Source organism: Triplophysa dalaica, chromosome 12, assembly GCF_015846415.1.
Source record: "Triplophysa dalaica isolate WHDGS20190420 chromosome 12, ASM1584641v1, whole genome shotgun sequence".
NCBI classification, from domain to species: Eukaryota; Metazoa; Chordata; class Actinopteri; order Cypriniformes; family Nemacheilidae; genus Triplophysa; species Triplophysa dalaica.
Genome location: NC_079553.1, coordinates 6,196,803 through 6,211,960, shown reverse-complemented (window position 1 = coordinate 6,211,960; position 15,158 = coordinate 6,196,803). Strand labels below are relative to the sequence as shown.

Below are 15,158 nucleotides of genomic sequence, written 5' to 3'. Positions count from 1 at the left end.
TTTGTAATAAAGTCAAAAAAGACAACGAGTCCACAAATCAATCAATTACCACAAGGTTTATTATCCTCATTTTATACAAAACAACTGTTTATTTAGAAAAAACAAACAAAAAGGTTGTAGCGATGGATACTATAATGTTTAATAAATTTCTCTCATGCCCATGTTGGCACGGGGACCAGAGAGCGTCACGCTGTAGCAGTACAACAAGTCAGTCAGCCACTGCTCTCGCGTCTCCCCGCTGTAGAAATGCTGAAAAAACAGGAACACAATGAGAGTGAAATCATCCTAAATTTAAAGGGTTCATAAAAATACATTTCACAGCCAAATAAAGGCCCAACTGTTGAAAATAATCTGCCAAAAAATGGTATCTGAAAGAGTGCATGTGCACACCCATGTAAACTTTATAGAACAGCGAGGAACTTGAAATAGTTTTATATAGACTATACCGTCAAGTCCTGTATGATGTGTTGCAGAAGACTGGCATTGGCCATCATGTGGTTGCGTAACAGAGTGTGCTGAAGAAGTAATGACAGTATCTGTGCCAGAACTGGGAGCTCTTCCTCACACAAGTCGCAAACACGGAAAGACTGAAGCACCAATCGCAAAAGCCTTGGTACAGCGCTCAGCGCGGCGAAACATGCCTCCCAAACCCTATCCCTAAAGGAAAGATACACAACTTTAAAAAAAAAACTAATGGCAAAAATTTCATTCCCATATGAACATTTCGTATTTCTGGCTGAACTAATCATTTTATTACAACAACCCTACATATGTAATTGCCGACATCAGCAATACAATTGCTATATGAAAATAATCAAGTAATATTTGCAAATATGTGTAACAACATGTGGGTGGGTGCAAGCGTGTTTTTTCAAACCTCTTGCGGGCGCTCTGCTCCAGTTGCAGCAGGAGATTGAGCATGCTCAGGCAACAGTCAGACAGGAAGTGGAGAAGAGTGTCGCTGGGCAGGAAGTTGACATCCAGTAACCGAGGAATACACCTTAGAACTGCTGTACACAGACAGTCGGGCACCACTGCTAGTCCACACTACAAAGAGATTGAATAAGTCAGAATACACACAATGACCTACTGCTGGCACGGGAATGTGGTCCAGTGGGGATTTGTATTGGCCAAACCCCGTAAGACATTAAACTTAAAATATGAGAAGAATCAAATAAAAAATGACATTTTTGTTGAGTTTCTAAAATCAAGAATTGAACTGAAATTTAAATAAGAATTAAATATAATTTAACTTGAGAATGGTGCACATGTAATAAAATAAAAATGAAACAACATTGGTAACTCACCAGATTCTTAATGATGGCAGTCTGTAATACATCAAAACACTGCGCACGAGATCCCAGAGTTTCCAGGCAATGACACACCTCCTAAATAAACAAAACAGATAAATTGGGTGTAAACCCAAAGATGTGTGAATGTTCAAGGTGTTTAACGCAATAGTTATGTAAATGAAAATGTTCATTTTCAAATTGTTGCGCACCAATGTTACAACATGGGGGTGAGCCAAAGACAGAATTTTCCTTTATAATAAACTATGAAAATTAAAATATATTTGTAATCTTCCCAAAAGAATTCTACATATTTTCTACATACTGATTTGAGCAAGCATCGGAGTCATCAAAAGAAAAGTTCAGGTACGTTATATTACAGAATGAAAGATAAAATGTAATATAAGTCAGAATTCAACAGAGAACAAAGAATCCTACACACCGCACACACGCAGTTACAATACCGCTGCGCTCATTTCGTCATAATAGAAGTTGACACTGGACAGATTAGCGATAGCCTGCCACTCTGAACTGATATTTTATGAGCCCAAACAATAAATAAGTGTGCGAGTGTATGTGAGAAATGTAATAGTGCTAATAGCGTTAGGGCTGATTAGTTTAAATGAAAGACGGAGCGGAATGTCATTCAGAGCAGGTTATTATCAGACATTAATCAGACTAACAGTGTTAAGAACACATTACACATGCTTTAGATTAGACACGCCTGATTGGCAATAAAGGAAAGGACCCCCAGCAGCCACACGCTCAAACACACACAATGTGATTTGACGTTTATTGCCGAGCTATATATCTGATAGTGAGAATATCTGACAAAGTGTGAATTTCATTTAAAAGTGTGACTATCGGAGATCTCATTGGGGTTACCACCACTCTTTTGTTTCTTTTTTTACGTTTTAGCACTTTAAGATGTTTCAGCAGAGCTGTGAACAGGGTGCTAAAATGTATTATTATGAATAACTTCTGTGAATTCCGTTGTTTAGCATTTCCAACAATGCAAACACTTTTTAAAATTCATTGTATAAAAGCTTAGTATTTTAGTAAGGTGAAGAGGGCAATTAAAACGTTTGCTTAAGTTTTTATTATCTAAAAGTTTGTTTGCCGTTTTTGAAGAACTTAATGTTGAGGGCTTTAAAATACAATCTTGAATTAAACTCAAGTCAAAATATTGCATTGAGAGAAAAGTGTAAGTCCGCCTGTGAACATGAGACTGATTTAACCGTATTATTAAAAATAAATTAAAATTAAAATCTTACTACCCCAAAATAAAAATTCTATCATTTATTCACCCTTGTTTGGTTCAAAACATGAATATGACTCTTTAATCTGTGGAACCCAAAAAGAAGATAGTTTGAGAAATGTCCCAGTGATTTTGTGCCCATGCAATGGAAGTTAATGGGGACAGATGTTATTTGGGTACCAACGTTCTTCCAAATATCTTCTTTTGTGATCTCCAGAAGAAAGAAAGTCAAACAGGTTTGAAATGATTGAGTACATTTTTGGGTGAACTATCACAAGTAATTCACTTTTGTAATGAAAATTCTGTCATCGTTTACTCGCCCTCTTGTCATTTCAAACCCTTCCTTCCTCCCGCAGAATACAAAAGAAGATATCTTGAAGAATGATGTTAACAGCCCCCCATTCACTTGCATTGGTTACAACAGAAGTGAATGGGGGGCTGTGGTGTTCAGCTGCCAACATTTTTCAAAATATCTTCTTTTGTGTTCTGCAGAAGAAAAAGTCATACATGTTAGAAATGACAAATGATGATGTAAAGATGACAGAATTGACATATTGAACTTGAACACCTCCTTTAAGAGCCTCCCGTTGGCATCATCTCCACGTCCCCTCTCATTACCTGTCGCATCCACAGAGATGTCAGCCATCCCTTCATACGTGTCCTGTCTGATTGACTCGGACACCAAAATGAAAGTCCGTACAAAATTCAGCTTGACGAAATTAGTTTGTATTAGTCGCGTGTGCATGAGGATGTAGCAGTGGGAGGGGGACACTAAGAGTCAGACCCTCGCCCGAGGGCGTGGTTTTGTTAGGTTTTAATTTCCGTGTAAAATGTCAGCTGGCGATGCTGTCCGCTGGCTGGCATTAGCATTTGCTTTAGCCAGGTGCGCTCTGATAACCAGCCCTTATTGAAATATGGAGACACCTACACCGTTGCAATGCGATAAACCTTCCACCTGCTCAACAGACTGCCTCTCTCCGGAGGGAAACTCAGACGTACTTGTGCATGGAATATCAACCCGAGTAGCCCTAAACTGATTGAACTGAACATATAGATGCTTAAAGGAATAAAGGAGTTAAAACTAATGCACACGGGTGCGCTAACACTGTCTATGAAGTGTATGAATCAGCCAAATAAAAACAAATACAGATGCACCATAAACATGAAAATAAACTCTGATTGGCCGTTATTTTGTTGCGTTATGCCATTTAGCTTCAATGATGGGTAAATGTAAATTCTGCGTTGAGCCAAGTTAAGGCTGTGTAATGTGAATGAAGCCAACCGACAACAGACAAATAGAATAACACTAAAGCAGCCAACCCTCAATGATGAATGACTGACTGACAGAAGCCATAGTCACTGACAGAGCAGATGAGAAATAAAAGAGAAGCTCACGGGGGACAAAACGGATGACAGAAGGATTAGAGACGATCACCACTGACTGACAGGAGATCAACTGACATATCACAAGTTGTTGGACTGAATATGAAAAAGAAACTGGCAGATAAGCTACAATAAAAGAGAGAGAGAGAGAGAGAGAGAGAGAGAGAGTCACCTCCACCACATCCCAATGGTGCAGGAACTGGTCCAGGCTGGTGGCAAACACGCTGATCGGAGAGAGGGTGGACGAGGGCATGAGACAGTCTTCATCCGTGTGCTGCAGGGCCTGCAAAGTCTCCGAGGAGAAACCTGCAGCAAAGGATCATGGGAATGAGATCATGCTTGTTGTCAGCAATCATATCATTGAATGGTACGTCTGATGCGAGTGTCTGCGCACCTGTTAGCGTGGTGAAAAAGAAACTGAGGTAATCGACATCCTTCACTGGCACATCCTGTGAACCGCTCGACCAGCCACTCAGAGGAGACCTGCGGGGAAGCACACATGCATTACTGTGCAGCGGGCTGGCACTGATCCGCTCTCCCGTTACAACCTCACACTGTATCTGTGTGTGCGCGCGCGTTTAGTGAGAATGTCAGGCTAAAAATACTGGCCATCCGAGATCCTCCATTTCCTTTGAAATCAACCTCCCGCCACAGCAGCACACACCCTTAAACTATAGATTCAATCATGGCCAATATGACAGACAACACACCGGGTGAACTGAGAAGCGTTAAGAACATTCCATGTGCCTCCAAGTGTTTTTTCCCCGTATTTGCAGACTTTAAGGTTCATTAAAACCTCCACCTTTACTCCATCCATCTATACTTTAACCATTTCAAAGTTATTTTCAGTTTGAATTGTCCGAGTTGACTTTGTATAGGTACGTGTTTAGGTGAAATTATCATTTTTATTTCAAAACGTGAAACAAAATAACAGAAAAGACGCTCCGTATTTTTTCAGACCTCAAATACTCTAAAGAAAACAACTTCACGTTCACTTTCTAGCATATTTACTTTTGGTCAACATCACTTTTAAGCAATGCAGTAATATTTCTACATGTATTTAGGAGAAGTTCAAAATGTATTATTGTGCATGATAACCACAGTTTTCATGTGTCTTGTCATGCTGTCAGTCTTTCACATTGCTGTTGGATGACTTTGTCACTCATGAGGTTTGATTTTGTTGAAATTCAACAGACACTGGACCAGAATGATCACAGTACATCTAGAAATACTAATGTGGAATCAAAATTTGGAATATACATAATTATATACATTCATTTTGTCCATACAATAACATGCCTAGAAAAATGACCTAATAAAGAAAGCATCTTAAATACGGCAAATAATTCTGACAAGCTTGAGCTTTTTGGATTGCATGACACAAATGAGACAAAAAGTACAATTTCTGTAGCTCACTTTCCTGTAGATCAGTAAGCAAACGTTGTGAGTTCAAACTGTTAAAATGAATAGCTTAAATGATAATGCATTTACATTTATTCATTAAGTAGATGCATAAATGTAAAATATAAAAGCAAAATCTTTGTGATTTACATATTGTAAATACAAACCTTCCGTTTTGCAGTTTAAAAGATACTGTACATGTACTTTGGTCTGTAACTGTGCAGAATCACTAATGTAAATGAAATACAGAAAGCGGGGGAACCAGGAGGCCAGCACAAAGAACTGGAGGTCAAACCAGCATGAGCTGCATTTGTGTTGCTGTTCTTCTCTGTGTATGTGTGTGAGAGAGAGTTCAAGGCTTCAGTGCACATTGATGGCAAGATATTGTTAGAACTGAGTGTTTCAGTCATGCTTTTCTGAGAAGGAAATCTGAGAGAGCCTGTGTGTGTGTGTGTGTGTGTGTGTGTGTGTGTAAAGGAGTGACTGTGTAAAAGCTACTCAAGGACAATCTACACAGTCCCATGATTCTCTCTTCAAGATGTGCATCAGTCTTGAGGCCAATGAACGAATAAATATCTGATCTTTCAACTGGTTTGAATTTGTTACTCTTGTGATCATAAAACAAGCATGTGCTGGATTTCTTTAATACACAACGACTGGCTTACGTCCCATCAACCTATTAGTTAAAAGGGTTGAAAACACACTCACGCATGCACACGGTCACAAAGAGATAAAAAAGTGCTACAGTTTGCATGTACGTATGTGTGCACATTAACCAATTTAACACAAAATATCAACTCAACCATTAACCATTCTTGTCTAAGTTTAGAAACTTCATGAGTCTTGCTACGCTGATGTGATGAAAATTAAATTCTCATGAAGGACAGAAGTCATGAAAGGCATGTCAGGCAGTCCTGCTGCGAACAGAAGCAGTGTTGAATGATGCTTCGGTTCTCATGGAATTCTGTCACCGATCCAGACTGTTTTAAAAGCGCAGTCGCTTTTAATTTGCTTGCCATAGTGTTCCGTTTCTGAATTCTGGCGTGACTGAGCGGGGAGCCTGAAGCAAAACTCAGACATCGATAGATGTCTTGCCGATAAGTTCCTGTTTCATCAAAAGAGTAATACTGCCCCCTGTAGGCATCACAAACTCTAGCATCAGCTTACTTTTTACCCCTCCGCTCGGTCTTTCTGTTTCCTTATGAGCCAACAGAGAGCCCACATGAAAGGCATTGTGTGCAAGACGCACTCACACATCATGCAAAGGCTCATGTAACACACTGTCGCTGTGTTCTTAAACATCCTTCCCATTAGGATTTGAGGAAAAACAAATCGAAGAGTGGCTTTAGGCTAGTGTCTAAAAAACCGCAGTGGGGACACAGCATGTCACAAAGACACACATGCAAATGTACTCACACAAACCCTAAGGCCCTCAGCATGCAAAGGAATTCACCAAGGAATGTTCTGTCGATTATCCAGCATCTCATCTGCTTACGTAAAGCAGGAACACTGAAGAGAAGTTTTACAACCCTGGTTAAACTATTATCGATTAAAGGGATAGTTCACCCAAAAATGAAAATTATATGTTTATTTGTTCACCCTCATGTCATTCCAAACCTGTATGACTTTCTTCCTTCTGCAGAACACACAAGAAGATATTTTGAAGAACGTGGGTAATCCGAACAACATGGTCCTCTTTGACTTTCATTGTATGGACAGAAAACCACAGAGACATTTCGAAAAATATCTTCTTCCGTGTTACACAGAAGTAAGATTCATATACAGGGTGAATGAATTATGAAAGAATTAGTATTTTGGGCTGAACTATCACTTTAAAGGCCTGTCTAACATAGTTGACAATTTTGTATGCTACAACCATCCACAACACAATTTTTTTGTTTTAAAGAGAGAGCAAACCCAAACATTTTGTCTTTTTTACAAATCCCCAGACTTGTTTTCTTTAATTGAGCACAGTAGAGGATGTTAAGCGGAACTTTATTTATGTCACCAGTCACTTTTATTGTATTGGAAAATGCAATGAGAGTGAATGGTGACTGAGGCTTTCAGTCCTGTATAATTTGCAGTTTGTACTTAAAGAACAACTCGAACCAAAATTCATTTTTGCGTGAATCTCTTTAAAAAAAAATTGAATTCACTTTACATTTTAAGTAAAGCAGTACAGAAACCTGCCAGAGAACGGAGATTAAATCTGGCAAAAATCTAAAATAACCTTCATGTATCTGCTGCTGCTTATTATTTCTTGTCCACAGCTAAAATATACTTATTCCATTTACAAATAACGCAAAGAAATATGGCTCATCTTATAAATAACAACCCTGCAGTCTGACCTCTGCTTAACTTCACAGTGATTCGTGTCTCAGGTCTGCCCCAATACAACCAATCACGTCTAACGGTCACGGCCAATCCGAGTTAAGTGGGAGAACTGACCATCCTCTGACCGGCACATTGCTTGGCTGCTTCTGATAGGTTAAATTGTTTGATTCTATTTGCAGTGAAAACTCAGAGGTCTCCGTGTCCTCTCGGCAGTCAAAGAAAACAGACAGACATTCTAAACACACCACACAGACACAAACAGCAGCTTCCCTTCAGGGTTGAGCTGCACATGCATAATCGGTCTGGTACAAAAACCCAATTTATTTATTTTCCCCTTTTTGTTTGAATCATATTCAGTGTCACTTGACTCACAAGGCATCAATTTGTCAAATCAGAGAACTACACTAAAACAGAAGTTAAACTTGCACTAAACATAAAACAAAAAATAATAAGTTCACTACATGTTCAAATATTGACCATTAGGTCCCATCTCTAGGGACGTGTGATAGCATGGATGTATGCGGACGTGTCACTCCCATCATACCTCAGATGAATAGTGCGCATAAGTGCGGTGGCCAGGCTAGCTGATACTCTTCCAGCGTTGCAGACCTGACTAAGACATGACAGAAGCTCTGGAGGAATCACCGGCAGGAAGTAAAGAATCTGAACAAGCTTCTTCTGGGACTCCACAGGCAACACCACCACACAGCCATCCTGTGGATCTGTGACATTGATGAAGAGTTATACAAAACAAACAGAGAGAAATATTAAAGGAATGAAATATTAAACATTTTGATTTTTATTAAAGGATGTTTTTAAGAAATACTCCTTGCTCTAATCATACAGTGGAAGATCATAGTGACCAAAAGAGGTTAAAAAGACCTCCGTGGTCAAGCACAGCTCCACCATGAACCAGCTTTTGGTACCTTTGGCAGTGTGGGTAGATGCCAAGTCCTGCTGGAAAATGAAATCAGTTTCTCCATAAAGCTTGTCATCAGAAGGAAGCATGAAGTGCTCTAAAATTTCCTGGTAGATGGCTGCGTTGACTGCAGACTTCAGAAAACTAATTGGACCAACACCAGCAGATGATAAATCAGCCCAAATCATCACCGACTGTGGAAACTTCAGACTGGACTTCAATCCACATGGATTCTGTGCCTCTCCACATTTCCTCCAGTGACCTTGATTTCCAAATTAAATGCTTAATTTATTTCATCTGAAAAGAGGACTTTGGTCCACTGCGTTATCTGAAGTCCACAGTCAATGCAGGCATCTACCAGGACATTTTAGAGCACTTCATGCTTCCTTCTGCTGACAAGCTTTATGGAGGTGCGGATTTCACTTGGGACCTGCCCACACTGCCAAAGGTACCAAAAGCTGGTTCAAAGACCATGATGGTTCTGTGCTTGATTGGCAAGCAAACCCGCCTGACCTGAACCCTATAGAGAATCTTATATTATTGTCAAGTATTGTATTATTGGGGTATTGTCAGAGAGAGACAAGAGACCCAACAATGCAGATGACCTGAAGGCCGCTATCAAAGCAACCTGGGCTTCCATTCCACCCGAGCAGAGCCGCAGACTGATTGACTCCATGCCACGCCACATTGATGCAGTAAATAATGCAAAAGGAGGCTCAACCAAATATTGAGAGCATAGAAATGAACATACTTTACAGAAGCCTAACATTTCTGTTTAAAATATCCTTTTTTTTATTAATCTTATGTAATATTCTACTTTTCGGAGATACTGAATTTGGGGTTTTCATTATCTTTAACCCATAATCAGCAAAATTTCAAGAAATAAAGGCTTGAAATATTTCACTCTATGTGTAATGAATCTATATAATATATGGGTTTCACTTTCTGAAATAAACGATGAAACTGACCTTTTTCACGATATTCAAATTTTATGAGATGTACCCGTATTTAAAACATTAGGTTCCAAAGCAATTGTACTGACAGGTACGCCCACCTTACTTGCGTATACATTTGGGCAGTCTTAGTCAAATTTGACCACATCATTGTCATTTTACACGTCTAATACTTGCATGGGCAACTTGGAACGCACCAAAGACACAGAAAAACAGGTTTTCACGCCCCATTAAAGGAACAGTTCAACCAAAAATGAAAATTCTCTCTTCACTTTCTCACCCTCAAGTTGATCAAAATCTGAATAAATGTATTTGTTCTCATAAACACAAAGAAAGATATTTGTAAGATTGTAGGACAGCAATCAGTTCTGGGGCACTTTTGACCACCACTGTCATTTTTCCCAAATATGTCAATCGTGACTGAGAACTGTTTCAGCATTCTACCAAATATCTTTCTCTCAGAATGAAGATATTCAAACAGATTTGGAACAACTCGAGGGTGAGCTTAAATGACAAGAACTGAATTTTTGGGTGAACTGTCCCTTTAATGCAGTATCCAACACTTCATTCCAAAATCAAAGAAAGTGCTCCCCCTTGTGACCAAAGTATGACACATCTACCGCGCAATGTGCAAGGCATGAATGTATGTCTTTATTTTCTGTGTCTTTGAGAGAGACAGCGAGTTCTGTCCTGTCAGTGATCGCAGATAGACAGACATTATTAGGCGCTGACGCACTTTGCTGATGTCACCGCATACAAAGAGAGCGCTGTGGTCCTGAAACACAAAACTACAGAGACGCCGCCGGTCTTATTCTCTCTCTCCGAACCAGCCGAACTCTTACACAAGCACAGGCCTCTCATGAACTGAAGTGCCCTCCACGGTCACTTATTTGTGAGCATGTACAATTACCATAAAGACTGCAGGCACGTTTTTGCAGAATGTTCAGAAGGTCCTTGTTGCCCCTGGCGGCAGCCGACTGGACCGTCTTCAGAAGATGTGCGGAGAGCTGAGGATTCCTACTGCCTAACTGAATCAACTGCACCGGTAGTGATGCCAACCAGCAAGCCAGAATCTTACTCCTGTGTGAGAGAGAGTCCTCATTGAAGGTATAGTTTCCTAGCATGGTTTGGTTTCGGCCGCAGGTGATATTATCATGTCACACAATCCACCTCAGATACAATTTTCCCATTTTATATAGGTGTGTACCTGGCAATATGAGGGTGGTTCTGATGTTCTTCAATGTAGAGTCGACTGAAAAAGCTCAGCAGCAGTGTGCGGACAGTCACACCGAGGTTCCTCTGCTGGTACTGCACATACACGGCCTGCAGGAGTTCGTCTGTCACCACTGCAAACACAAACATACATATGCTTTAAATATAGTAATCCATATCTCAACAACCAGACTTCTCTCGTATATGCTGTACAACAAAATATCTTCCAGCAGGTTCTCACCACGGCTGCGCTGGGTAACAATCATCCTCCAGACGACTTCCAGTAAAGCTGCCAGGTGCTTTGAGCTCAGCTTGCTCCCACTGGACAGTGTTTCTTTAATGAAGGCTCTGATTGGTCCGAGCCAGTCTGCATCTTGACCCACTCCGTCACTGCACCCCTTAAGACTGAGAGTCACCATAACTTGGCACAATGTGACGTTTAAGGCCAAAGGCTCCACATTGCCTCCAGCGACAGTTCCAACAACTGCCTGCTGATGAAACCTGAAGATAACAAAGAGAGCAAAGTTTTGAAAATGCACTAAACCCACATTGTTTACACACTGGAGAGACATGTATCGTCAACTTTAAGTCACCATCAGCTGAACTATTGCAAGGCAAGGTCATTTTAGTTGACTAAAACTTCCTGTTATTTGTAAAAATATTGGCTTTAAAGTTATAGAAATACTTAAAGGGGTCATAACATGTGTTTTTCTGTGTCGTTGGTGTGTTAAAAGTTGCCCATGCATGTATTATACATGTAAATTTGCAAAAATGAAAGTGTCGGAACAAAAGATAAGCGAATGCTCACCCAAACCTGCCTGAAATGCCTCATGTAACCACAAATACACTTCAGTTCTAAGACCGTCCAAATGTATATGCAAGTAAGGTGTTGGAACCTGATGTTCCTAATATGGTAAGAGGCGTTACATTTCCGTGACACGCTTGCAGTATTTGACCAATTAGTATGCACTGGTTAACTGATCTATCATAGCACACGTCGCTTTTCAAAGCGATGAGCTTTGTTACAAATCCACGCAAATCAGGGAGGTAGAGGAGATACAAACATGCTGGTATGTGGAAAATACAGCGTTTTTTTAACCGTAATGATGTACACACGTTGCTTTGCATCTAAAACAATCGATCATATTCGTTTCAGCCGTGTCACATGACTTCTTTAAACTAAGTGAAAAATGTAAACGTTGCCTCAGAATAAACTGACAAGTTTGAGGCAATAAAATAATAACAAAAACTAAAAAATGAATCTCATTTGGCAACATAAAAAATAATAAGTACATAATAAAACGAAAAATGCATTTAACAAAATTGCTAAAAATTCTAAATTAACATAGAAACTAAAAAGCTAATATTAAATATTAAGGACTTTAAGGACTAATGTCTTATTATTTTTCTTGTACTTTACAGTACAAATATCTAAACACTCTTAGATCAAGATACATGTTTCCAGACGTTAAGTGAGATGTGATACCCAAGTAGAAACCTGAGATATCTCTTTTTTAAGCATAATTTTAATTAAACTTAATTTATTAGGTAATTTCGCACTTTCGTTAATCTTGATTTCAATCTTTTATTTGTACTGAAAAACAAAAATACATCAATTTTTTTTACAAGATTTTCACTCCTCGTGTCAAAAATCTGACAATAGAAGTGAATTGAATTCAATTTTACCATCCTAACAATTACACACTTTAAAAGGAAACGCATAATTTGTGCAGCCAGAGAGAACAGTTGTCAAACTATTATCTGTTTCCTGAACAGTTTTTTCTCCGTCTCTCGCCGTCATTATTTTGAACGGTGCTACAATTGTGACCCTTTATCCTAGGCTTGCACCCCAGACATCCACAACTGCCTTTCACACACATGCAAACAGTCTCCTTCACTGTCGATCTTGATAGATCACCTCTTTCCGTCAACTTTTTTCCTATGTCTTGCCACTTCTAGCAGACCATACGGAAAGTTCTTCATATAGTGCTGTTTGAAGTCAGCTAGGTACGTGTTCCGAAACCAGGCATCCTGCAACACATCACACAAGTGAGGTTTGTTCCCAGTTCCACATTATAATTTTAGCTGTATGACACAGATTTGAGTATGTATAATTGCGTGTACCAGAATGTCCTGTTGGTCTCCCTGTGGGGTGAGTCTTCTGAGCAACTGAAGGATGGTCAGAATCTGGAACATAAGAGCCATGGACTCTGGCGAAAGCAGGTGACCACTGTCCATCTGCACACGATCTCCACCTGCCGCCTCCACCCAGATCTCGAGCAGGAGAGGCACGAGTGTTCCCGCAAAGCCTTGCACGGTCTCAGCTGAATTTAGATCTTTATTCATTCCAGCTGCCAGATTAGAGTCCGGCCTATGGAAAACCAACATAAGAGGGCAGCACATGTAATATTCAGAGACACAGTCAAAGACAAAGAGCTAAACCATGTTACTATAACATTATCAAACTTACCTTAACCGATATGTGGAGTGTGGCGTGGGCGTGGCTCCAGAATGTTCAAACATTTGTATTCTGCCCTTCCCAAACCCATGCTCTTCCCACTTCACCTCTATAGGTGTCGTCAAGCTTTTCTCCCCAACCCACATTTCCAGAGCATTCCTGTTAGTGATGCCTTCCTCCAGCGGCCTTTCCTCAACCACCGCCTGCAGAAAACGGCTCAGCCTGCAGCCATGCATAAAAAATTATATGACAAAAATGACTTCAAAACAATGAACTATGACTTTTCTATGTCTTTTTCTATGTACTATGGCATTTGAACCTTCTCAAAACAAAGTAATATGACAAAATTACCTTAGCAGCACAGTGAGTCTCCATTGCTGAGCTGTCACAGATCGATTTGTATTGATGGACAAAACAAAGCCTCCTTTCGCAGACTTATCCTTTTTGCCCATTCGCCTCTGCGAGATGAGCTCGAGAAAACTTGCCAGCAGAACATTATGTCTCTGAGACAGAAGTCCAGGAAAGTGTTCGAGCAGCACGTCCAGGAAACGGAGTGCGTCCTCTTGTATACTTTCTGAGATATGAGTCATGGCACAAGTGAGGTGAGCGCTAAGCAGGGGGAAGAAGGGCGCCACACGCTCGACGGGAATACACTGAGCCACGAAGCGCAGCAGGCGCACCACGGCCGCACGCACGGTGCCGTCTTTGTCTGTGAAGAGTGCGGCTACCTCTGAAAGAATCGCCGACGTATGCTGTTCAACCAAAGTGGGGTGAGCTGACAGCAACTCCCGTAAACCCACCAGAGCTCCCTGCTTGACATTACTGTTGTAGTGGTGTAACTGGGACAGCAGATCCTGAAGAAAATACACAGGGTAGTACATGACTTAATAGTTGAGAGGAATGATAAGGACTGAAAATTAACAACGTACCTTAATGTTGAGGTGCCTGTGTGTGGTCGGGCCTGCATTACTCTGCTTCAGCTGCTCTGGCAGATGGATGGATTTAGATTTGAAGTTGACGTCTGTTGCATTGTCTGCTTTCGGCTTCTTTTTGCCAACCTTTAGCTTAACTTTCTGGAAATCATCCTGCCGTTTTCGCTTTTTGGTCATTCTTCAGTTGAAAGAGAATAGGCTGTAACCAAAATAAAAGATGTTTAGTGTCATATTATTAAAAAACAACGTTAATAATAGCAATATAACAGAAATAGGTAAATAAATAAGGCATAATTATGCATAATATTCAAATCATTTAAAATCTACACATTAAAAACGGGCATTTATGAGACTTTCACAACAACTGTCATGCAAACAGAGCACAACTTGGATATCCCAGAATTCAATGCATTTCTGTAGCAAATGTGTACAACATGTGTATGAGGTGATGCCTACACAAATCTATAGTAAATGCTTTATTGATGTGATGGTTAACTTACTCTTTTCATCAGTAAGCATAAACACGTAACGTAACTGTGTAAAATCATAAAGGTCCGATCAAACCCATTACACTAAGGAATACACTTACAGATTTAATAAAACATCACACAGCACAACAATTTTGTTAAGTTTATTGCACTAACCAGAGGCGATCACTCGTGTTGCAATTGAGTCTTTTGAGGTCCTTCAAGCTCTGTGGACGCGCTACCATAGCGGCTAAACTTATGCCTGATCAAATTATGGAAAGAAACACTTTTCTTGAGCATTCACTATTTTTTTGCATAAATCGGACCACTCAAAAATGTAAAATTACTAATTTAGAGGGGCTAAATATAAAATAGCTTTATAATTGATGAAATATAGATAAGTAAATCTAACTTATTAACTATAAATATTTTATGGCAAGTCTTTGTCGGCATTTCAAAATAAAGGTTTTCCGTCCCGTTGTCTTTGACGTTGGTTTTTCAAAAATTAAAATTCTATTAATTTGATATTGACAAAGAAAAACAATAGTAGTA

The 15,158-nt window shown here is 39.9% G+C and overlaps 1 protein-coding gene across 2 annotated transcripts; it reads right to left on the bottom strand.

The window, feature by feature from the left end:
- Positions 1 to 41: 41 nt before the first annotated feature.
- On the bottom strand, positions 42 to 14,917 carry tex10 (testis expressed 10). 2 transcript variants are annotated; one of them, XM_056762106.1, is made up of 16 exons: positions 14,784 to 14,917; positions 14,137 to 14,338; positions 13,559 to 14,061; positions 13,220 to 13,429; positions 12,874 to 13,120; positions 12,668 to 12,780; positions 10,991 to 11,250; positions 10,745 to 10,883; positions 10,448 to 10,617; positions 8,210 to 8,387; positions 4,325 to 4,413; positions 4,103 to 4,236; positions 1,308 to 1,388; positions 878 to 1,047; positions 447 to 657; positions 42 to 249 (listed from the first exon to the last, which is right to left on the bottom strand). In XM_056762106.1, exons 2-16 carry the CDS (start codon positions 14,314 to 14,316, stop codon positions 139 to 141), a joined length of 2,796 nt encoding a protein of 931 aa, XP_056618084.1. In that variant the 5' UTR covers positions 14,317 to 14,338; positions 14,784 to 14,917; the 3' UTR covers positions 42 to 138. The 2 variants fall into 2 exon arrangements, with proteins under 2 accessions (XP_056618084.1, XP_056618085.1); XM_056762107.1 differs by lacking the exon at positions 14,784 to 14,917 and adding an exon at positions 14,640 to 14,767.
- Between the last annotated feature and the right edge of the window lie 241 nt (positions 14,918 to 15,158).